We start from the raw sequence: 26,331 nt of genomic DNA on the forward strand, positions 1-26,331 counted from the left end.
AGTCACCTCCTCCAGGAAGGCCTTTTGATTCCACTGAGTCACTCTCCATCTCGTATAAAACATTTATTATATCTTAGTGCAAATCCTCACCTATTGGCTTCAGTCACTAGACTTCAGACCACCCCAGAGGCAGGGAGCATGGCTTCCATCTGTGTACCCCAGGTGTAGTACAGGATATGTACTCAGACAATGGTTTTAGAACAGAAAAAGAAACATTATGTGAGCTTGAAGAAAATGGGCTGTTAACTTATAGCTCCCATCATTAGTCCTGTTTCAAACTTTAATCCTCCAGAATCTGAAAGAAAAAATAAGGTTCACTGGCATGAAAAGAAAAAGTAGGACCTTACTCCACTGTCAAATAAGCTGGGTTTATAGTTTTAGACAACAGATAGATGGCTAGAGTCTCCCTCCTACCCCCTAATATGTTCCCCCACCGACTCCAGTGTCCAGTGGCTATAATTTAAAACACGGTCAACACTGTTATCTCTGGCATACCTCTTTGGAAATCTCAAAGGAGAAATAAATAATGTCCAAGGGGGTTATATGAGCTTAAAGAGGATCTACAGTGCAGTTGTGTTTTTATAAAGTTAATACGATATTCATGTACCTAGGCAATGCTGTGGACACAAACAAGGGAAAGTAGAACAAAACCCTTCTGTTTTCCTTGGAGATTCACAAACCCGGATTGAAATGCTATGTGTCATCTGACTGCTGTATTTTAAGAGTACATGGACAAATTGTAACGTCGGTTAAAAATACATGAGAAAGAAGATCGTTACAAAGACTTAAGAGTGATTAAACTGCATTCAAGCATTTGTCGATTTATTTTATAGATAGCACTAAACCTCTGTTCTCTTTTCCAGAAAGATTAAACTATTTTTTTTGTTTTGCAAAAATTGGATTGCTCTAAAAAGAAAGCAAGCCCATTGTACAGGAGTTCTGGCAACTAAAGAAAATTATCAGAAGACTTCCCCTCTCACCATGCTTTCAGCCCAACCTTGTAAAAAACTAGACCTCAAAAATGTTGGTTATTAAAACAGTATTATTTTCAGGAAACTCAACTCAAATTATGATGTTGATCAGGAGAGTTTCAAGCGAGACAAACCAGAGATCCATGTATGTAGCCTATAGCTAGAAATGAAAACACAAAGGATCATCATTCTGCAACATGACAGAAAGGCAACCAATTTTTTTTTTTAAAGGAAAATATCCTACCATGACGTGTGTTTGCTGTATGATCATCATCGGGAAGGTGGCTCTCTCCACTGGCCAATCCTTTCATGATTTCCCATTGCGAATCTTCTGTGAGAAATGGCTCCCAACCGCAGAACCCAGATTCAAAGTCACACGTGAGGGGATTTGCTGTTCCACATGGAAGACAGGTGAGGAGAAATTAAGCAAGAAATTTAATTCCTGAAACACTGACTTCACATGAGCCAATCAACCTTGGAGGGCAGAACAATCATCCCACTCTGTAATAAATGTCTTCTGATTCCCAAAACGGTTTTACTTTTCCCAGCCGCAAAGTTTTCCACGTGTTGTGTGAGGCATCGTCCTTCTATATTCTTCTAACTACGAGTGTGGGATGCTTCATCCTGGCTGGCCATCTCTGCTGTACTTAGCCATGCCCGGTGAAGCTAGAGCTCTTCAAGGGACTAACCGATGCACTGGCCAAGACTAACAGGATTCACCTGCTGAGTTCATAGTTTTTTTTTTTTTTTAAAGATTTTATTTATTTATTTATTTGACAGAGAGATCACAAGCAGGCAGAGAGGCAGGCAGAGAGAGAGAGAGAGAGAGAGAGAGAGAGGAGAGAGGGAAGCAGGCTCCCTGCCGAGCAGAGAGCCCGATACGGGGCTCGATCCCAGGACTCCGAGATCATGACCCGAGCCGAAGGCAGCGGCTTAACCCACTGAGCCACCCAGGCGCCCCTGAGTTCATAGTTTTAAAAAGATCCATTTGAGAGGGGAATTGATTCTGGACACCTGAAGAGTTTGAGGTTGGCACCTTGGTATTCATTCTGATATGCTATTTTAACAGTCTCTCAAAAATAAGTAAATAAATAAATAAAATGACTAACCACTTTGGAAATGCAGGTAAATTAGAACATTTTGAACTTTGCTTTTGTTTCCCTCTTAAAACACAACTAAGAATTTGGGAAATACTTAAGTGTCTAAATTGATCACAAACCATAAGAGACTCTTAACGTCACAAAACAAATTGAGGGTTGCTGGGGGTAGGGGGGTAGGGAGAGAGTGGTGGGGTTATGGACATTGGGGAACATATGTGCTTTGGTGAGTGCTGTGAAGTGTGTAAACCTGGCGATCCACAAACCTGTACCCCTGGGGTTAGTAATACATTATATGTCAATGAAAAAAATTTTTAAAGGAAAATTTTAAAAAAATAAATTAATCACAAAAGAAACCAGTAAGGGGGCGCCTGGGTGGCTCAGTGGGTTAAAGCCTCTGCCTTCAGCTCAGGGTCCTGGGATTGAGCCCCGCATCGGGCTCTCTGCTCAGCAGGGAGCCTGCTTCCTCCTCTCTCTCTCTCTGCCTGCCTCTCAGCCTCCTTGTGATCTGTCAAATAAATAAATAAAATCTTAAAAAAAAAAGAAACCAGTAAGGAAGTTCCTCAAGAAGTTAAAAATCGAACTACTCTATGATCTAGCAATTGCACTATGAGGTATTTACCCAAGGGATATGAAATACTCATTTGAAGGGATACATGTACCTTGATGTTCATAGCAGCATTATCAACAATAGCCAAACTACAGAGAGAGCCCAACTGTCCATCGATTGATGAATGGAAAAAGAAGGGATGGTGTATGTGATGGAATATTACTCAGCCATAAAAAAGAATGAAATTTTGCATTTGCAACAACGTGGACAGAGCTAGACAGTATAACGCAAAGTAAGTCCATCAGAGAAAGACAAGCACTGTATGATTTCACTCATACTTAGAATTTAAGAAACAAAACAGATTAATATATGGGAGAGGGGAAAAAGGCAAACCTGGAAACAGACTTAACTACAAAGAACATGGTTATGGGGGCGGGGGTGTTAAACAGGTGATGGAGATTAAGGCGTGCACTTCTAATGAGCCCTGGGTGTTATATGTAACTGAAGAAGCACTAAATTCTACACCTGAAACTAATTTAACACTGAACAGTGACTAGAATTTATATAAAAACTTGAAAAAAAAATGAAATAACTTAAAAAAAAAATAAGTTCTAGATTAAGTCAGTGCCTGGGGTTAGTTAGCCTCACAGAATCCTTACCAGTTTTGCCAGCAAATTTGCGAGAAAAAAGGAGCAAGACTGGGCCATAAACTAAAATATTCTAACAATAGGATTTGTGCTTTTGAGACATCAGTTTTGATGTGCTTAAATTCCCTTTGGCTAAAGTAAGAATCAGAGTATCAGGCTATCTTAGATAACAGCTTGGGGAATAAATTAACGTAACATAAAAATTTATTTCTACATATTCCTTTCCATGCATAAGCTTTTTTATAATACCGGGTGAAGGGAGATGAAATAACTCTTGGTTAGAATACCCCCAAGGTTTTAACAAACCTGAAGTTTTAGCAAGCTCCCTAGGATCAGAACACTATTATCTTTAGTAATAAGAAAAGTATGTATTAATACACAAAGGAAATAAATCTGTGCAAAGAACAATCTTACTCACTGCAGGTGACCAGAAGCTCCCAGTACGTGTCAGGTTTTTTGGATATATTACCATTAGTCCTTTCAAATCCCAGCACAGTAAGGGTAATCATCCCCCGAAGAGAAAAGCTGCTCTAGGCAACTTGTTTGTGGTAAATTTAGTAAATGGAACATCTAGGCTTTGGAATGTCTGACACCAAACCTTACATACTGTGAAGCCTCCTGAAACCAAAGATTCTGTCACCTTAAAACTGCTCCTAATCATTATTTTCAACTTTCAATAATATGACCAAATCCAAGCATCTAAGGGGCTCAGAGTCAGTTTGAGCTTCTCTCTCTCCCTCTTTCCTCTGCACCTCCTCCAGATTGCTCGCTCTATAAATAATAAATATTTTTAAAATTAATAATATGACCAAATTGACCGGTATACTGCAAAAGCTCACTATATCTTAATAATCAAAGGATCTTCAGATTTCTATAAACAGGGATGCCAGGTTTCATGACCAGATAGTTCATTACTAACATGTCAACTTTTAAAATACTAAAGTGCACTATGCAGTAACACTACCACTTAAATTTTCTCTACATGGAAACATTTAGATCTCAGAGCTATGCTGATTTAGACAGTCATATAATGGATACATTATTTTTCCTTTATAAGCAAATACTGTATTCTCACTTAAATGGATTTCCCCCAAAATAAACAGGAGTTAAGTACAGTATAATAAGGAAAAGATGTTGTGTATCACCTAATGGTGAATCGATATGCAAGGAATTGCCACTCACCCATACACCTAACTGAAAATCTACTGCTTCTGGATGTGTTCTTCTTTACTCGGCTCTGCCTACAGGGTTCATACGATACCACTGACACTCCTCAAAGAAGAGTCTCTTCTGTTTTTTGACATACACTTAAGCACCAATGACGAGCTGTGACGGTCTCCCCAGGCATCCGGAAAATCCTCTGGTCTAGTTCCTTGGTTCTCTATGAACCTTGCCACTTGTTAAGTGACCTCAGAATTCTTCTCAGTCAGTTGGTAGAGTCCAGAAATACACAAGACTCAAAGTACCTATCTGACCACTGAAATTTGCTTAAAGGTTCCAAATTCTTGGTTTTGGACTTGGTCGGGAAACCCTTCCACCTACTTCCAAGGGTACCCTAATTCTTCCCTGGAAAACACTTTCCTGGAATAGAAAATCTTCTATGGTAGGATAACCACATATCTGGGTTGCCACAATTTATGCCTGTTGTCCTAGCATAATAATGAATGCCTTCCCCCTCCCCCACCTCAAGTGTCCCTGTTTGGCTAATCAATTCAATATTGTCCTGTTGCAGGCTATAAATTACATATTAGGGCACCAAGGTGGGTCAGTCAGTTAAGCCTCTGACTCTTGGCTTCAGTTCTGGTTGTAACCTAAGGGTTGTGGGATCCAGCCCCGTGTGGGACTCTGCGATTAGCGTAAGTCTACTTGAGATTTGTCTCTCTCTCAAACGGATAAATCTTTTTTAAAAAATTATGTATTAATACACAAAGGAAATAAATCTGTGCAAAGAACAATCTTACTCACTGCAGGTGACCAATGAAGGAACAAGTAACCATCTTATTCCCCAAATAGGCAATGGTACAAAATGGCAGTAAGACTAGTAAGGGTGGATGGAAAGTACAATGTGACCCAAGCATCACCAAATCCTTCCACAGCTCTTCACAACTGTTCCTAGGTCACTGAACTGCAAAGATACAAAGATGTCAAGACAAAATAACTTTGGATTTAAATGCTGAAATGTGGCTTTAGGAGAAAAGTTGCTTTCTTCCATATCTGATGTTTCACCAGGTAAAATGTCAATCACTGCACTTTCTGCAAAACATGAAACACCCTGTCCTTTGAAAAATGAAAATTAGTCTTTAAAATTCATCACCCTAAAAATATGTGAAAGTAAAATCAGGCAGTCATCTCTATAAAAATCTTGGTGAATGGCTCAGCTGTTTTTACCAATGACATTTACCCCAATATACTTCAAAGGACATTTTTTAAGCTACGTATTCTAGAACTTAATTGTGCTATAAAATATAAATCAAATTTCAGTCATCAAAGTTTAGGTTCTTATATTAAAATTTCCCTACATAATTCAATAAGTTTAAGGTGTAGTTATAAATATCTGAAGAAAACCGGGAGAACCAAACACATCCTGGACACTAATAAACGCTGTTAATACCATTTATGATAAATGCTAAATATAAAGTCTTAAAAAATCATCTATTCATATTATAGGTAGAATGTATTCACTACAGTGAATTATTTGGTTGCTTTTATTTTAACTTTCTGTGATTGTAGAACACACTTCACTATTTCTTTTTTTTTTTTAAGATTTTTTTTATTTATTCATTTTACAGACAGAGATCACAAGTAGACAGAGAGGCAGGCAGAGAGAGAGAGGAGGAAGCAGGCTCCCCGCTGAGCAGAGAGCCCGACGTGGGGCTCGATCCTAGGACCCTGGGACCGTGACCCGAGCCGAAGGCAGCGGCTTTAACCCACTGAGCCACCCAGGCACCCCAACTTCACTATTTCTAAACAGAGCATGAGAAATGCCACTGTTCATAATTTGAGTGAAACTTTGCTGAGTTCATCAGAGCAATATTTTAAAATTATGACAAAGCCTTCTCTTGCATAGTTAACCACTGCAGCATATTGGCAGAAGAAAAAAAAAAATTCACTGTGACAGCTGAGAAAAATTTTTCTGGATCATGAAAATTAAAATATTTATGAATCTTCTAGTTCAGAAATAAATTAGAAAAATATATGGGAATAAATGGGGAATTTCCATTCAATAAGCATCTACTAGATATTAAAATGATATTATATAAACATTTGTTAATACTTATTGAGAAACCACAAGGATCTTTTCTCCCATGTATCCTTCCCTTGTGTACAGGAAATTTTTAGCATATTTTTTTTCAAAATATAAAAGACATTCAGAGACAGCATCACAGTAAACATTAAATGTATTTCCCCGAATTCTTGGTTTAACCTTCTTTCACTTGAACATTGTACCAACTTCTCCTGTGACGTGTCACCATTTGCACAGCATTTTGGTTTTTTTAATCTTTAAAAAAGATTTTATTTATTTAGAGAGAGAGAAAGCACAAGTAGGGGAAATGAGAGAGGAAAAAAGAGAGAATCTGAAGCAGACTCCACACGGAGCATTGAGCCTGACCAGGGGTTCAATCCCAACCACCGAGATCATGACCTGAGCTGAAATCAAGAGTCAGATGCTCAACTGACTGAGCCACCCATGTGCCTCTGTATTAGCATTTTAAAAGCTTTAAAAAAAAAAAAAAAAAACCAACAATTAAAAGAACTTCTCCTCCTTCAGAATTTCCCACACCTTTCTGATTTGAACACAGATCTGTCCATCCTTCCATCTTTTTTGGAACATACATACAGTCCTTTTGCATGTCATAATTGAAAAATACACATATACTTTTAAAATTTTGTGAAAAAATAGAGATGGCATAAAATTAACATTTTTCACTATTTTAAGTGTACCATTCAGCAGCGTTCAGTACATTCACACTGTTGTACATCCATCACCATCCCCCATCTCCAGAACTTCATCTTTGCAAAGTCAAACTCCATACTCATTAAACACCAACTCCGGTCTTTCCCTCTGCTTACCCCATGGTAACTCCCATTCTGCTTTCTGTCTCTATGAATTTGACTCCTCCGTGCACCTTATATAAGTAAAATTATACAATATTTATCCTTTTGTGACTTGTTTCATTTAACATAATGTCTAACGTTCATCTATATTGTGGCACCTGTCTGGAGATTAGGTACATTTTATATGTAAATTATTCAGCTAGCCAATGTATATCCTTAGATATGTTTGGGACAGGTATATTTTAATTATTTTATTAGAAATATGTAAAGATACATTGCAATGCAATGCCTCTATTTTATACAGGAGCATATTAATAACTGTTGAGCACTTATCACTTGGAATTAGGCAGTATTTGTCCTGTGGCTGCTTTATTTCACTTAGCATAATGACTCCATTTACATGACCTATCTAAAATACTCAAACTACTGAAATCAGAGAATAGAACTGTGGTTACCAGGTGCTGGGGGGTACAGGGAAATGGTGAGTTGCTGTTCAATGGGTATGAAGTTTCAGCCACGCAAGATGAATTAATTCAGAATTTCACACAGCACACAGCCTATTGTCAACAATACCATATTGTGCATTTTTTTTCAATTGTTTTGCAATACTTTTATTTAAGGCTTTGTTGAAAATATGACCTTTCATAAATTATTTTCCAAAGAGGCAGAAAAGGGGCATTTAAAAAAAAAAAACTCACTTGTCTGTTCACTAACACACGTTCAGCAGGACCGTTTGTCACACTCATTTAAATGATATATTTGAAGCGAAAGTGCGGTCACAGATGTTTGAAACTCCCACACAAATCTCAATGACAGGGACTTCTAGGGTCGGAGCGGCGAAGTCTTCCTGAGCAGGAGCATCTAGTCTGTTTACGACTTTGACAGGTGATATCTTCCACCCGGGAAGAGTTATTAAGATCTGACAAGTTCAGCAAAACTGCTTGAACCGCCCTGCACACCCCACACCAGGGCACCGTGCCATCGGATGCCGCAGCGCTCGCAGCGATAAACAGCGTACGAACTGGAAGCGCCGGTGCGCTGCTCGGGGCTGGGGTCTCGGTGGCGCCCACCTCTCTCGCAGGGGCCCGGCTCCCTGCGTCACCGCGATCCTCGGTCCCCCCCACCCACCTCGCCTGCGAGCACCCCGGAGCGCACCGCGGGGGCCGCCCCGCCTCCCCGTACACCCCGGCCTGCGTTCGCTAGCCCGGGCCTCGCCCCCTTTCCTGGGGGTGGTCCGGTGGCAGAAGGTCACACGCGAGCACACGGCGACCGCGCGGGACGCGCTCGGGCCCGGGGCCGCCGCTCTGGAAGCGGGCTGTGCTGCCGGAATGCCGAGCCGCGGCTGCCCGCCCTAGCCGCGAACGCCGGGCCGGAGCCCCGAACGCCGCCCGAAGTCGCGGGCCGTGCACAGCAGCCTGCGCCGCCCCAGCGAACACGACAGCCACACCTCGCGGCGCGGGGTCACGGGCAGAGCCGGGGAGCCGTCGCGGAAACCGCGCGGAGCACTCACCTGCGGCTGGCGGGCCGTGAGCTGCGCCCGCCGGCTGGTAACCGTCCAAGTACTCGGCGGCCCCCAGCTGCGGGAGGCCGGCGAAGACCACGAGGCCACGGAAGAGGAAGAGGGAGAGAGTCCCCGCCCAGGTGCGGCCCACTGCCCCGCCGGGGCGGGCAGGGGAGGGCACTGGGGTGGGGGGGGCGCGGGGGCAGAGGTACAGGTAAGTGCAAGGGGCGCACGCCAAGCTACAGGTAACCATCTGGCATCTCTCCCCACCTGTGCGGCCACACGTGGTGCCCCACCAAGTTCGCGGGGTGAATCTCAACGTTAAGTGTCCTTTCTCCAAAAAGAAAGGACATAGGAAAACTTTGGAGGTGAAGGAAAAGATCAGATGTCTGCGTATTCCAAACTCAGACTGTATACATTAATTATGTGTATTGTTGTATGTCAATTATACCTCAATAACGCTTTTTAAAAATTTATCGTTTGGGGGCGCCTGGGTGGCTCAGTGGGTTAAAGCCTCTGCCTTCGGCTCAGGTCATGATCCCAGGGTCCTGGGATCGAACCCCGCATTGGGCTCTCTGCTCAGCCGGGAGACTGTTTCCTCCCTCTCTATCTGCCTGCCTCTCTGCCTACTTGTGATCTCTGTCAAATAAAGAAATAAAATCTTAAAAAAAAAAATTATCGTTTGATGGTGTAGTGATGCTCTTAGGAATTAGTTACAGGAGTTTTAGCTTCTGTTAAAGATCTGCCAGCTGGTTTGCCTTAAGTCCACTTTTTTTTTTTTTTTTTAAGATTTTATTTAGGGACCCCTGGGTGGCTCAGTCGGTTAGCGTCTGCCTTCGCGTAAAGTCGTGATCCCACCATCCTAGGATGGTGCCCCGCATCTGGCTCCCAGCTCGGCGGGAAGCCTAATTTCCCTCTTCCCACTCCTCCTGCTTGTGTTCCTGCTCTTGCTGTCTCTCTCTAGCTGTCAGGTAAATAAATTATTTGAAAAAAGAAAAAAAAATTATGTATTTATTCGACACAGAGAAAAAGCGCACAAGTATAGGGGAGGGGCTGAGGGAGGAGCAAGCAAGGAGCCCCATGTGGGGCTGATCCCAGGACTCTGGGATCATGACCCTAACCTAAGGCAGACAATCAGCTGAGCTACACAGGCGCCCTGCCTTGAGTCTACTTTATATATGCCATCTGTTTTCCTCTCAGCGGTCTTTTCATTTCTGAAGGTTATTTGGCACAGTGGTACTCAAAGTTTAATATGCAGAGGAACCACCTGAGACATTGTTAATAGGCAACTTTTGGTTTGGTAAGATTGTGATGTAGCCTGAGGTTCTGTAATTCAAAAGAGCTCCCAGATGATGCTAATGCTACTGGTCCACAACATACAGTAGCAAAACTCTAGCAACACTCCTTTTCACTTCCAATTAACTGCCTCAGAAAAGGCATGGGGCTAAAGGCTGTCAACTACTTTTATTAAAAGTATCTAGAATTAAGAGGCACTTGGTAATAAAAAATACCTGAGTGAGTGTGCCTTTGGGGACAAGCACGCTGACAACAATACCAACTAACAACATCCATCAGTCAATATTACTGAGTCTCCAGTAAGTAGTCTTGGTGCTATTCAAACTGCATGTATGAGCTACACTCTTAGAGATCCATCCTAAAGTGGGATAAGAAGGAGGTATACAAGTATGTTTCATTCGCTTCACGAACTGGGGAATTCTAAGAAGAGTTTGCATTACAAATTCAACTTGTAAAATACAAACTTAAAAGTACATGTAGAATCAGGGGGCCTGAGTAGCTCAGTTGAGTTACTGAGGTCATGATGTCAGGGTGGGGAAATCAGTCCTGCACTTGGCTCCCCACTCAGCACTGAGTGCTTGAGATTCCCTTTACCCCCTCCCTTACTCTTGAACACGTGTATGCTCTCTCTCTCTCTCATATAAATAAATAAATGAAGTATATTTTTTAAAGTATTGTAGAATGTTTCAAAGTGGTTTTGAATTTTAAAGGGAAGTTTCTCCTATTTAGTAATAATATACATGAGCAAGTGTATGTATGCACAAATGTATTAAATATCCTAATGCAGAAAATAATGTAGTATCAATTCAAATAATTCCATTGTTCTATAAACAATTTCCTTAAAACAAACATGATTGTACAAATATTGACATGAAATACTCATGTTGGCATCAAAATATATAGATAAACATGCATCAAAATACATAAATATTTTATAATATGCAATATGGCTACATTGTTATATCATAACACTATATGAAGTTGATTTCAAGCAAGCATGCCAGGTTTTCTTTGTTCAAATGAAGTTACATAATTTTGAAAATTAAACACACTAACACTATTTGTTGATAACCATGGACATCTATCCTTCATTTTAAAAAAAGCAGATAGCAGAATGATGTCAAGATACACTCCACTGGAAAAATCCTAAATATGTAACCAATGAAACTTCAACAGAGGAAGAGAAATGGGAAAATATGTTCAAAATCAAATGCTAAAGTATCTACTAATACTCCAGGTGGAATTTGATTAAGAAAACCAATTAAAAGGAGAGGATAAAGAACCCTTGGCGGGGGGGAGTGTCAATATGTACAAGTGAAAAGAGGAAATGTATTTACTTTCATTAAAGTGAGAATAACGCAAACCATTAGAAAGGTGAATCTTTCCAAAGAAATGGACCAAATTGTGAGAAATGTTAAAGCACAGAAAAGAAACTGACACTCATATTAGAGATAGTGAATTGCCCTCACATGTTTTTTTTTTTTTGAGGGAAAAAAGCACGGAGATCATACTGAGAAGTAGATTGTTTTATTTACGACTAGTGTTAAAACTAGGTGTCTGAGGAATTAATGGTGCTGTTTACAAACAGGCAGAGGAGTCCTCCCTGGCTTACTCATCTCCTCTTTCCTGTATCCCTTTCTATTGTTCTTAATAAAATCCCTCCCCACCAACAGAAGCATTTTGTACAAAGAACTTCTCATTAAAAAGGTGACACATTTATCTTGTTGCAATATTTTTCTCTTGTTCAACAACACACATCACTAAAATAAAACAGTGCAGCAAAATAAATGTCAAAATTTTAATAATTAAGAAAACCCACTTGTTTGTGATATGGGATTTGGATTCATTTAGTTAGAATCCATCATTTCCAAAGAGACACAAGTATCTTAGTTGCTAAGTTACCTCAGATGAGAACCATCATGTGGGCTGTAAATTAAATTATATTTCCTTTCAAATACAACTAGGTTTGAATAATAATGGGATTTCTTGTCATGACTCCTATCAAAGACTCTCCATAAAAGTCCTACAAGGCAGCTGTTGGACCTAAATTTTACCCAGACACGAATCCAAACATGGCTGACATGATTTCTATAGTCATCATGGCTGCCTAGAAGGCAGTGGCAGCCCTTCCTCTTCAACACCTCCCCACAGCCTTCCACATAAGAGGTCAGAATGGAAGATGCCCTATACTTAATAAAGGTCAGCAATCCATCATATATGTCTCCCAAGGGAAAAGTATAAAGAGGTTCCTTCTCCCACCCATTTTCCTTTTTGACCGAAACACACACACACACACACACACACACACACACCCCATGTTGCCGTGTTAACAAAAAGCACCAAAGTCTATATTGGCATAGAGACCACCCCAAAGGACAGTGCTAATAGCTGCAGGTGGGGATGTGTATTCATTTCATGTGATACATACTAACTTTAACTCACTCAAAGCAACGACTTAAATCCAAACACAGTCATGAATGTGAGCGTGTGAACAAGTAAACCATTAATTCACTTACAGCAAGTTGTTGGGTCTTCATCACTGTCATCAGAACAGTCCGGCTGAGAGTCACAGACCAATTCTTGGGAAATGCATTGGCCACTGGCACAAGTGAACTCATCCTTAGGGCAAAGCCTTCTGGGTGGGGCAAGTGCACAGGCATAGACCCAGAGCTGATCCAGCCCAATAAAACCTTTCTGGCTCAGAAGAGTGCCTTCAAATATAATCTTAAAAAAGAAAAACATGAACAATTTATGAGTTTATAATCTCCTTTAAAGGACCCGTCCAAAAAGGAATAATAGACATTTAATAATTACCAAAACAAATACCTATTAAAAGAGCCAGCAAATACAACCACCAAAGTTCCTACTTGGGAAACCTGACTCACACGTGTAATTGATCTGAATGGAAAAAACCCTACATTTAATAAAGTTCAGCAATCCATAATATATGTCCCCAAGGGGAAAAGTATAAAGATATGGACACAGTAGATCCACGGAGGCCTCTGAGAAACCGCTCATGATCCAATGAAATACAACATGCCACTTAAACCATGGGCCATGTCCCTGCCTGCTAACTTTTAACTTGGGCATCATCTTCATGGCTCTCTTTAACATGCAGGAAAAACAATAAGCATTATCACTACTTATACAACAAGAGCTATAACTACATCTGGTTTTTAAAGTACTGCATTTAGGGGCACCTGGGTGGCTCAGTGGGTTAAGCCTCTGCCTTCGGCTCAGGTCATGATCCCAGGGTCCTGGGATCGAGCCCCACGTTGGGCTCTCTGCTCGGCAGGGAGCCTGCTTCTCTTCCTCTCTCTCTGCCTGCCTCTCTGCCTACTTGTGATCTCTCTGTCAAATAAATAAATAAAATATATTAAAAAAAAAATAAAATAAAAAAAAATAAAGTACTGCATTTAGTGTTGGAATGCAGGCAGGGAAAGGTTAGACAAATAGTAAGGGACACAACAGATGAACAGAAAACATAAAAGACTAAATATAAAAATCTATTTTCACAAAAGAAGAATTTCTCTATTAATCAAAGAAGTGCCAATTAAAAGAAATAAATCTCATGTTCTCCAGTCAAATTACTAGCTTTTTTGGAGGGTATGCAACATTAGCAAGTGAAACAACCATCCTTGCTAGTCCAATGTAAAATACTATATCAAAGTATTAACGTTCCTTGAGGTTCCACCAAGAGCAATGGTTGGCTAACACCAGACAGAAGGAGACGTATGAATAGCCGACTTTACCATGTAACTAATTCTCTCCTGTCCAATAGGGTGGCCACAGCTACAAAGGGCCATTTCAAATTAAATTAACTAAAATAAAATTAAAATTCAGTTCTTCAGCCATACTAGTCACTTTGCAAGTGCTCAGCAGTCTTCCATGCCTACCTTCTACCATATCTGAGAGCACAGATACTTACATTTTCCCCTAGAACAGAAAATACTATTGAACAGCAATGAACTAGGTATTGTTTGTGTATAAATAAGATACTAGGAAGAAAGATTAATTCCTTTTATTTTTTCCAGCTGAAAGTTTCTGGATAGGTTTTCTCCTTTGCAAAAATATGAGGAAAAAAATATATATATATATTTGTTAAAGATTATGTCTCAGTTTGCAAATATATTTAACAATTTAGTCCAGAAGATACTATATTCCAATCACATCTAATAATAAGAAACCTATATGCTGCTATATACATTCCCCATAGTGAATATCATAATATAATTAAGTATAAATTATTGGACCTACAGCCACATATGTTTATAGCAGCAAGAGATTAGGTATGCAAAAATGACATTAATTTGGGTTTCAAAATTGATGCATTTAAACTTAGATTTGAAAAAGGTGCTATTATTGAAAGTTAATTACATTTAATATGCACTTGGAAATCTGGAATAACTCCCAAATTACTCTCTTTTTATTTTGTTTTATCTTTGAGTTAAATAACAAGACCAACTTTAATATTCAGTTTATATTAAAGAATGAAACTCCAATCATTTCGTACCTCTTTCAGAAGTTATAAAGATAAATATCAGCTTAGAAAATTAAAATAGTGTCAAATATTAATTCAACTGGCTATGATATAAACCTCAACTTCGCTGTGATTAATACAAAAATGCTATGGTTCAGAAATTCCAATCTCAGCAGTAAATGGGATTCTAAAAATCTGTATGGGTTACAGTTCAGTATCATTTGGGTTCTCCCTTTCAGTACCTAGAAAAATGTATATATGTGATATTACCATAAGGGAATGAAATTGGTTTCATGAGCCACATGTACGGTCTTATTATTTTATACTCACAGTCCAGCATAAGCATATTCATACACTCTTCATATAACAAAAAAGAATAGAATTTTAAATAAAATACTACACTTCAAAAGTAAAATTATGAATAACAATAATACCACTTAGTTAAATATTGATCACACTGACATTGCTACGTTTTGCAATGTTGCTAGGATATTAGAAAAGAAGGAAATGACGGACAAGCATTTAATATGAAAGCCAAAAAGAAGTTATCAGATATATTTTTCTATATCTCAATTCTATATACAATACAAAAATCCCAAGTTCATTTTCTTAAGAGACCATATTCCCACTGGGCACATGTATATTTCAGATATTTCAGATATATCTTTGCACAGGTAGATATAACCATATTTTATAAAGATATGAATTACTGCCTTCAAAACATTTGTATGGTTTTTACTGGTTTTCAATACCAATTTATTTTTTATCTGCTTCGTAATGACATTTTCTTCCTTGTTGGCAATGCATGGTGTTGGGCTTAGAGAGGGTAGGAGGAGAGCCCATGTACAATGAAGAAGCTTTATACAGGAGTAATGTGGCTGGGGAAAGGCTAAGTACAATGAAAGGAAGTAGGCAATTGTTCTCTCCAAATACACAAATCTACATCCTTAATTTAAGTCCTAATTTAAATTTAGCTATGGGTCATAAAATTCACTACTGCAAAGCTACAAGGTTAACTTATGATATAAAAGAATACTTGCTTTTCCATTTTGTACCTTAAACGTCTTCAGGCTTTCTGGTATTAACACCTCTGCTTTCACCCATTTTCCGTCAGTTGATGTATTGTATATCCAGAATACTTCTTCCTTCGATTCAAATGAAATGACATTAGTCATTCCCCAAATTCTACTCTCATGGTTCCATGTGTACTCTCTCAATTACATTTCAGTAGAGTTTACCCTACCTGCACCACACCAAGTACTGGGAAGCCTAAAGTATTGGTAAAAATGTATATGACCTTTTTTTGTTTTTTAAGATTTATTTATTTGTCAGAGAGGAAGAGAGAGAGAACACACAGGCAGGCAGAGAGGCAGGCAAGGGTTGAGAGAGAAGCAGGCTCCCTGGTGAGCAAGGAGCCCGATGCGGGACTCGATCCCAGAACTCCGGGACCATGACCCGAGCCTAAGGCAGCGGCCTAACCCACTGAGCCACCCAGGCGTCCCGTATATGACCTTTTTTAAAGGAACAATAAAATGGAGGGAGGGAAGGATGAAAAGGCAGAGCCCAGAGGATATTTAGGGCAGTGAAAATACTCTGTACAATAACATAGGGTGGACATATGTCATTAAACATTTGTCCAAATGCGTGGGACGCGCAACACCAAGCCAGAACCCTAATGTGAACTATGGACTTTCAGTGATAATGACAGGTCAATGCTGGTTCATCATTTATCACAAAGATACCACTCTCAGGGAGTATACTGGTAAAGGGGAGGCTCTGCGTGTGTGGGGACAGGAGGAAAATGAGAAATCTTTGTACTTTCCCCCTAATTTTGCTAGGAACCTAAAACTTCTCTAAAAAAAAGTCTTTATTTTTTTTTTTTAAAGATTTTATTTATTTACTTGACAGAGAGAGAGATCACAAGCAGGCAGAGAGGCAGGCAGAGAGAGAGGGGGAAGCAGGCTCCCCACCAAGCAGGGAACCCGATTCGGAGCTCGATCCCAGGACCCTGAGATCATGATCTGAGCCGAAGGCAGAGGCTCAACCCTAAAAACAGTCTTTAAAAAAAATAAGGAAATAAAGCATATCTATATAGTAAATCTGTTTATTTTTTTATGATGGCAAGTAAGGACAGAACAAACATTTAAAAGAATTTTATTTGATTTTTTTAAAGATTTTTATTTATTTATTTAACAGACAGAGATCACAAGTAGGCAGGGAGGCAGGCAGAGAGAGAGAGAGGAGGAAGCAGGCTCCTTGCTGAGGGGAGCCGGATGCGGGCTCGATCCCAGGACCCCTGGAATCATGACCTGAGCTGAAGGCAGAGGCTTTAACCCACCGAGCCACCCAGGTGACCCTTAAAAAGAATTTTAAATAAAGTACTTCAAAAATACAAATTTAAATAGGAATTCGTACTGCCAGCTACTTTAATGTTGGTCCCAATAACATTACTACATTTTATTATATTGTCAAGACATTAGAAAAGAAATGACAGGCAAACACTTAATATGGAAGTTTAAAAAAACAATGTTATCGGATATATTTTTCTGCACAATCTCAATAAATTGACATACTTTTTTTTCCCCCTATGGGAGAATTCATTCCAAGTTCCAAACAATACAGTTATTTTCTGGAGATTATATTTCTATTTGACTCTCTTGTCATTCTATCAGACCTTTTTGTGCCGTCTAGAGTTCGTATCGCATCTGAGAAACGATCATTTTCCAGGGGGCAAAGTATATGCAAAATTATGTTTCTACTATACACTATAAGGTAAGATACTTAATAAAATTCCATAATGTAGTACAAAGTTTTGCCTATTTTATTGTGCTTTATGATCTATGTCCATGCTTTTATGCTCTGAAATAATAAATTCTTTAGATTCTACCAAACATATAAGTTCATTTGACATTTCCTTGGTAAAGACAGCCCAGATTGTTTGTAATATTTACCCAACGGATGCATTGATTTTTTTTTGTGTATCGGTACAGTGAAAATGCAGTGGCATAAATATGTCTCAGGTTGAGCTCTGAGACTGTGCCCTCCTTCTACTGTAGGATAGAAGACAGCACTGGAAGGTGACATCTCATTGTAATTCAAGTGACACATGACACTTGGACTTTTTTCAGACTCTCGCAAGCATCAATCTCCCCTCAGCTTCGCTTATTTCATTCATAACCAACATTTTCTAAAAATGAATCTATTCTCAACTTAGTCCTTTACCCTCTGATGTCTACTCCAATTTCCAAGTCTTAAATATTTCAGAAGATAGTCTAAACCCATTAAAATGTACTTCATTTTATTACTTATTCATATCAACTGTTAAGACTTCGACAAGACAGGGGCGCCTGGGTGGCTCAGTGGGTTAAGCCCCTGCCTTCGGCTCAGGTCATGATCTCAGGGTCCTGGGATCGAGTCCCGCATCGGGCTCTCTGCTCAGCAGGGAGCCTGCTTCCCTCTCTCTCTCTCTCTCTGCCTGCCTCTCTGTCTACCTGTGATCTCTCTCTGTCAAATAAATAAAATCTTTAAAAAAAAAAAAAAAAAAGACTTCGACAAGACAGTGAAACATCCATGGTAGACGTATTTTCGGCTGAGAGCTTCTGGGTCACTTCAGGAGGAAGTGGAGTTATACACAGTTGGGACACACAACTAATTTTTCTTGAAATAATTTCCTATGCAATTTCAACTATTTAGCATTGAGACACTTATCTCTTGCACAGACATTTTAAGTGACACCGCTTGGCAAGTTGCATTCATCATGTCCCTTCACTTTCATCTTATGAAAATAACTTAGAGCATTTGTGCTCTTTTTTCACAATGACTAATTAATTCCCCTCTACTCTACCAGAAGAAGAATGTGTTTACATTTTTTTGAAAAGTGAGCAGAATTCTTTCTAAACTTAAATGGCTTTTTGTACTCTAAGTTAATGGTATGTTATGAAATACAGATCTTTTTTATCACAGTTTCCTGTCTGACAACACAAGTAATGAAAAAGAAAGAGTTTACTTCAACTAAATAAAAGCAGCTTTTATTTTATTCTGTCCTAACTCTCAGACTCTTCTTACCTAGTTACTTTCAACAGGTATCCATATAAGAAAGAAACTTTCGGCTCAGAAAAAACTTTCAAGTGATGTTTTAATTTTCTATTATTTTAAAATCAATCAATCAATCAATCAATTATTTTTAAGTATCTTTATTCCCCTAGACTAGGATCGATAATGCCATTTTACCTTTCAAGGAAAGAATTACTCTATCTCCTAAGAGACCTGAGCTTATCCTTCCCTCTGCCAGTGAAGAAATCAAAGGTCCCAATTTCCAGCTTATCGTTTTTGTTCTCTTAAAACTACTTTTGAGGGGTGCCTGGGTGGCTCAGTCTTGGTTAAGCATCTGCCTTCTGTCCAGGTCATGCTCCCAGGGTTCTAGGTTGGAGGCCCGCATCAGGCTCCCCACTCAGCAGGGAGTCTGCTTCATCTTCTCCCTTTGCCCTTCCCCCTACTTATGTCCTCTCTCACTTGCTCTGCTCACTCTGCTCTCTCCCTCTCTCTCTCTCAAATAAACAAATTAAAACAAATTAACTACTTTTGATTAAATGCAGGAACAAGAACATGTACTTTGGAAAAGATTTTCCTTCGAGGAAAGCTTATGATGGCCTTCCTTTTTATAAACAGTATCAGGGGTGCCCGGCTCAATGGGTTAAGCCTCTGCCTTCAGCTCAGATCATGATCTCAGGGTTCTGGGATCAAGCCCCACATCAAGCTCTCCGCTCGGCAGGGAGCCTGCTCCCCCCAACCCTGCCCCTGCCTACCTCTGACTACTTGTGATCTCTGTCTGTCAAATAAATTTTTAAAAATCTAAAAATAAATAAATAAAAACAGTATCATATGAGAAAAGATATGTTCTAAGGCATTTTCTTCCCTGCCCCAGCTATGTGTTCTTCCTATTTGTCAATGGAAATTTTTTTTGAATATCTAAAAAGTACCACAAGCTGGGCACCTCACTATCCTTGGCTCACTGACGTGGAAACTCTCTTCAGGATAAAGGATAGGCTGTTGCTAAGATTATTATTTTATAGAAGATAGAGACCTAATCTCAAGGATGGTGATATGGTACAAACTAGAACGGCTACACACTTAAGCTGATCCTAACAGAGTCAACTTTTTATTTAACAACTTGTCTTTTACCTGTGTTATCTAATTCTCAAGGTCTGATGTCTTCTGAAAATAAAGAAAACTACCTTCAGCATCCTTCCTAGGTATTTCTTGATTTACCTGCACATATGCTAAGGGTTGTTTTCTATATTCTATTCATGGAAGATTTGAATGAGCATTTCATGAAGAGCTAATTTTTTAAACGATAGGTTTGGAGTCCTTTTTAACTTTGTGATAAAACATGAGCTTAAAACTTAAATGTATTTTGATGTAGATTTTCCATTGGTGACCAATATATTATATATTATATGTAGAGATCAGAGCCAATAGTATGAAAGAAAAAAACAGGAGATTGTCTTGCAGAATACTGGGTAAACTAATAAACAAAACATCTCTCAATGCTCTGAGATGTATGCCCCCACCAGTTCTAAGTAATACATTAAGTCAGTTCTCCGTGACTAACTTCTTTTCTTACAATGTGGGAGATGGAGCTCTGATAATTCTATTCATATTATTATGATGTGGTATCTGAAGTCAATTTGTTTATAATCTTTTCTTATATAGTCCCAAAGTTTATAATCCATCACTGATGTTCAGGGTAGATTAAAATAATCTTTAGGATTAGGAGCTATATTGAACAAATTTCTACTCAAATTTAAGATAATTCATTCAACATTCAGTGAATAGTAATTACCTGTCATGTGAAAAGTACTATTATAGGAACATATATTTTTTTAAAGACTTTATTTATTTGTTTGAGAGAGAGAAGGAGAACACGAGCACAAGCAGGGTGGAGAAGGGTAGAGGGAGAAGCAAACTCCCCACTGATCAGGAAGCCTGATGCGGCACTCAATCCCAGGATTCTGGGATTATGACCTGAAAGGCAGATGCTTAACTGACTGAGCCACCCAGTCACCCAGACCATATATTTTTTAAAGAACCTTTAACTATAATATAAACTCAACAAAATTATTCTACTGTCAGGGGCGCCTGGGTGGCTCAGTAGGTTAAGCCTCTGCCTTCAGCTCAGGTCATGACCTCAGGGTCCTGGCATCAAGCCTCGCATTGGGCTCTCTGCTCAGCGGGGAGCCTGCTTTCCCGCCCTCCTCTGCCTGCCTCTCTGTCTACTTGTGATCTCTCTCTCTCTCTCTGTCAAATAAATAAATAAAATCTTTAAAAAAAATTATTTTACTGTCAAATGCTACCATAAAAATGTCACCAAAATATAACATAGTTACAGAATGCTAGAAATTGTATCTCATCCATAAAAACAAATTATATTAGGCAATCTAATGAGCCTATAACTCTAATTTCATGCTTTAGAACTCTGTGAATGTTCTGGAAAAGAAGAGGTAGAAGAAAAAAGGCTGGGCATGAAGAAAATGATACAAAAGAAAAAGAGAACAGTGATGTGATAGAACCAGGAAAAAAAAAAAGAATCCCTTTTGAATTTTCAGTTCTCCCAGTCATAGGCAGCTAATAGGTCATATCTAAGGATTAATTATGATGGTCTTTCAGACTTCAGAAGCAAACAGAACAGAAGAAAATGCTATTGACAGATGGTCTGTGATACTTGATAAGCATAGATGGTAAATAAACTTTTGTTGGAAAATGAATCTGGCCGATATGAGGAGGAAGTTTCAACTCAATTTATTCAAAGCATCTGAAGCCAAAAGAATCTGACTTGGATGTTTTTACTATCTTCCTTTTTCCTTTCAGAATTCCTGCAATTATTGTCAAATGTTTCCCATTGCTAGAATGACCACTATTTATGCCTGTGATTTTTTTAAAATTCCATCTATAAATAAATTTTCTTCACAATAGAAATTCTCAAAGTGCCTCTGATAATTTTCCACTTGTGAAGGATTGTTTTCAGTTAAAGTTAGATATTAAAAAAAAAAGCTTAGATTTGTTTTATTTGCTAGCATAACCACTGCAACTTTCATTCAACCCAGTGAGCCATTTTTGCCCATTCCAATGACTCATTTGTTTGTATTTAATCAGTAATTACTAGTCTCTAAAATTGTATCTGATGGTACCATAACAAGTAATTTGTTTCCATCATAATTATAGCTCTAGTGATATATGGATCTAAAATCCAAAACAGATCCCATCAGAAAGTCAACATGAACCAATAATACAGAATCTCAAATATCTCATTTTTATTAGACCTATAGTTTCTTTAATATACTTTCATGAATTTTTAACGATTTTATAAAATAATATTGTACAAATTATCACATTATATTTTCTACATGATGGTTTTTTGTTTTATTTTGTTTTTGTTTTTTTTAAGTAGGCTCCATTCTCATCATGGAGCCAAACACTGGTCTTGAACTCACAACCTGAGATCAAGACCTGAGTTGAGATCAAGAGTAGGACATTTAACCAACTGAGCCACCCAGGCACACATACATGACAGTAGGTCTTAAACCAGGTTCTTAATATTTCTTTTCAAAGGTATACTAAATAAAGTCAAGTTAAAGAATACCTAAAGCCTACACACAAATGAGAAAGAGAAACACAAGTTGTTAAAATAGAAATTTCACTTATTAAATGAATTTGAGATAAATGTAAGTTTCTTCTCACCTTATTATTGTATAGTCCTACTCTCAGAACACTGTTTTCCATGGAATAATAGAATTGAAGATGGCAGCTCTTGCCCAGGCAGAGACACAGAGAGCTCTTTAAATAAGCTTTGCTGTCTAAATGGTTAAGAGTAGAAGCATCCGTAGCTCTTAACCAGATATAGTAACCTGAAAAATAAAGGAAAAGGAAGCAATTTAGAAGAAAATGAGCTGCTTTCTGTTTGAACAAAATTATTGTTTTGTGGACTTTTCAAAATCAGGCTTGGAAGACAAATATTTTACTTAAAGGGATAGGATGTTTTATTCATTCACTTATTTATTCATTATTTTTAGGGATATGTTTTAAAATGATTGTGTCAACTACAAATTATAGGCTTTCATTTCTATATGTGATTTTTAAATGCACTGAAATCTGCTCCTAGTTCCTGAAATTAGGAAATTTCAATTCAATATTCTTTTAAAAAGGTATCGACTGATATAAAAATCTCCTGCTACAAAATTATCATCATTTTCTTTTAAATGTCACAATGCAATCTTTCTTTAACCAAGAATTTCTCACCTTTCTTCCCAGAATTATTTCCCCTCTTACTTTTTCTACTTCTTAGTTGTAGAAAAATCTTTTTAGTTTAAGGGAATATAAACAGCCCTCTTTCTTACCCAACCACATGGAAGTATCAGATACCACAGTTCCATTAAACTGCAGGTATGGATTTTGTACTACATAAAAATATTGTCAATCAATTTTATCCCATCTGATCCTTAAAACCAATATGCACTATTTTTAAATTTAGTAATATAGACAATGAAGAGATACAAAGATATTTCTATGCTCTTGCAGCTTTTCAATAATGGTTTCCAATGTGTTATTTCTGTGTAAGTTAGTGAATATTCCTATAGTTTCTTAAAACTATGAATTTAAATTAGATAAAACTCTTCTTTGCTGCAAAATGGAAGACTTTTAGGCAAAATACAATTTTAAATTAACACTTTGCATCTAACTTACACACAAAGAAATGATAAATAAGATAAAGACATATTTTTACAAAAACTGAGACAGCTCAATTTCAACATAAAATATCTCAATAGATAAGTAAAGAACAATTCTACCAAGTGATGAGTAGGGCTGACACCAAAGAACTCTGGAACTTTCAGATCAGCCCCAAGCTGTGGTAGCTTAGATTCTGACTAACTTGAATGCTGCAAACAAAAGCTGGAGGAAAAAACTCTCTCAGTGAAGTCAAAGATTAGAGTTGGGGAATCCTGCTCAGAAACTGAGGTGGAACATATACCAACAGTCACTACCTTGCGCTATGAATAAGTGATAGGATGTGCAAAATTCCATGAATTATCACAAAGATGAAACCCTAAACTAGTATTGTTACTAGGGGTAGTCTTGGGGAAACAGACATGTAAAAATGACTGGGTTGTTCAACTATTAATAGCAAGGCTTATATTAAAAAAAAACAAAACTTCATCACTGCCTTACTAACTGGAGCTTGATCAGAACCTAACTGACCTGGGAGAAGAGAAATATCAACTCCAGCAGGCTTTAGTCTTACACATGAGAGGAGGAAAATACCCAGATCCAACCCCCTCTAGCCTTCCTTCCTGTCTCACCTAAGGCTGGAGGAGGAAGCACCTTTAAAGGTCATGTAACTGAAGAACAATCTCACGAAAAGAATGAAAATTAATCATAGGACTCTAGAATGTTACTCCTCTCCTACTTAAAATTTACCACAACTCACTTCAAAGGGGGTCCTGTATAATAATAGGATAATACTATCTAAAGAACTGTAGGTCTCAGACCTAATTTAAGATGTCTCTAGGGAAACCCAAAGACAATAGGTAAGACAAAAACAAGGATACCAGATGAAATTCTAGCCTCAAACATCTACAGCTGTGGCAAAAAGTAAAGAGTCTAATCTCTAGCTACAGAAAAATAATAGGTCATGCTAAATACTTATTGACCTTAATTCCCTTAATATAGCACATCATGTCTGGCTTTCAACAAACCATTAGACAGCACACTGAAAGGCAAAAAACAAAAAATAGGGTTTGAGGAGAAAGAGTAAGTATCAGAACAAGACCCAGATATGGCAGGAATGTTGAAATTATCAGACTAAACATTTAAAACAACTATAATTAATAAGTTAAGAGCTCTAATGGAAAAAAAGTAGAAACATGCAAAAAAAGATAGATGATGTAGTCAGAGAGATGGAAATTCTAAGAAAGAATAAAAAATACTAGAGACCAAAACAAAACACTATAACAGAAATGAAGATTGCCTTTAATAGGGTCCAACTCTTGATTTCAGCTTAGATCATGATCTCAGGATCGTGAGATCAAGCCCCACATAGGGCTCCATGCTCACTTCAGAGTCAGTTTGAGATTCTCTCTCTCTCCCTTGCCCTCTGCCTCCCCCCCACATTCACGTGTGCACTCTCTCTGTCGCTCTAAAATAAATAGAATCTTTAAAAAATGAAGAAGAAATAAACACTTTCTCAGACAAATGAAAATTGAGACAATTTGTAGCCAATAGACCTGTTTTGTAAGTAATGTTAGGAAAGAAAGATGGCAGCAGTGTAGGAGGAACCTAGGTTTACCTTGTCCCAGGAACACAACTAGGTAACGATCAAATCACTCTAAATACCCCAGAAATTGAGCCAAAGACTGACAGAACAAACTCTACAACTAAAGGGAGGGAAAAGGCCACACTGAAGAAGGTAGAAAGTGTGGAGATGTGGTTTAGAGCAGAAATGGTTGGTGGGTATTGCAAAGGGGAAGGAGCCATGGTCACTGAGAAGGGCAAGAGATAGAAGAGTACACAGGGGAATGCACAAAGAGAAAGTTTCCCCAAAGTCGTTGGCTTGGAAAAGAAGAGGAGCTGAAGATTGTGAGTTCTTGCACCTAGGAGGGCTTAAAGTCTGAAATTTTAAAGGTCAGTGAGCTTGGCTGGGATAGAGCCCAGAGGTCACCTCACTACTTCTGGAGAGCAGGCAGGCAAACAACCTAAGGGCAAACAGTGCAGAAGCACTGATCTACATTCGCTCTTCTCAGAGCACACACCTGAAAGGCAGAGTTCACAGAGATGCCTCTCCAGGAACAAAGGAGTTGGTTGGCGCCACTCCACTGTGTTTATGCGCCAGCATAAACACAGAGCCCACCCAAGGGAAGCAGGATAGCACCAACATTAGCTACCTAATTTGCTTACACTAAGCTCCATACCCCTGAACTCTGACAGAACTGCTCTTCTCAGTCAAGCATGCCTCAGTCCTAACACAGGAGCGCTTTCCTCAGAACACGAGCACAAACCCCTGCTCACATCATGTCTCCTTGCCAGAGAGTTCTTCAGGGCCTCCATTCTGGTGAAAGTGGTGTCAGGTCTCACAAGCAGACCTGAGCACTTCTAGTTAAAACTTGTCACATTCAGGCCAGGAACCAAACACTGCTCACAGCAGACAACAAGAGCCTCTACAGAGGACTGGTCTGAAGGACAGATCAACAAGAACACAACAGCAGAGTGCATTCAGGACATTCCAGAGATACTCCTTGAAGTGCCAGGACCTTGACACTACATGACCTCTTCTTCATGGTCATTAGATTCAAGAGGAGTCATAATTGGCTTTTCTAACACAGAGAAGAAGGCACAGAGTTAGACAAAATGCCAAGATGGAGGAATTAATCCCAAATGAAAGAACAAAATAAGGCCACAGCCAGAAATATAAGTGAAGCAGATATAAGTAACAGACCTGATGAAGAATTTAAAACAACAATCATGAGGATACTCATTGTGCTTGAGCAAAAAATAAAAGACATTAGTGAGACCCTTAACAAAGGGGGAAAGGAGTTAAAAAAGAATCAGAGATGAAGCATGCAATAAATGAGATTGGAAACAGACTTGATGCAACGAACAGCAGGCTAGAAGAAGCAGAGAAATGAATTAGTAATGTAGAAGGCAAAATAATGGAAAATAATGAAGCTGAACAAAAGAGAGGAA

General features: G+C 38.7%; 1 protein-coding gene across 3 annotated transcripts in view; it reads right to left on the reverse strand.

The window, feature by feature from the left end:
* MALRD1 (MAM and LDL receptor class A domain containing 1) overlaps window positions 1-26,331 on the reverse strand; it is a 763,597-nt gene that overhangs the window by 671,245 nt on the left and 66,021 nt on the right. For 2 of the 3 annotated variants that reach the window (XM_047742656.1, XM_047742657.1), the window contains exons 8-11: window positions 22,335-22,502; window positions 15,654-15,745; window positions 12,635-12,842; window positions 1,216-1,362 (exon numbers count right to left, since the gene is read on the reverse strand). In XM_047742656.1, coding sequence (XP_047598612.1) covers window positions 1,216-1,362; window positions 12,635-12,842; window positions 15,654-15,745; window positions 22,335-22,502 — 615 coding nt within the window. Of the gene's footprint in view, window positions 1-1,215; window positions 1,363-8,831; window positions 9,014-12,634; window positions 12,843-15,653; window positions 15,746-22,334; window positions 22,503-26,331 lie in introns of those variants that run through there. The other variant, XM_047742658.1, reaches the window with a different exon arrangement.

Source organism: Lutra lutra, chromosome 8, assembly GCF_902655055.1.
Source record: "Lutra lutra chromosome 8, mLutLut1.2, whole genome shotgun sequence".
NCBI classification, from domain to species: Eukaryota; Metazoa; Chordata; class Mammalia; order Carnivora; family Mustelidae; genus Lutra; species Lutra lutra.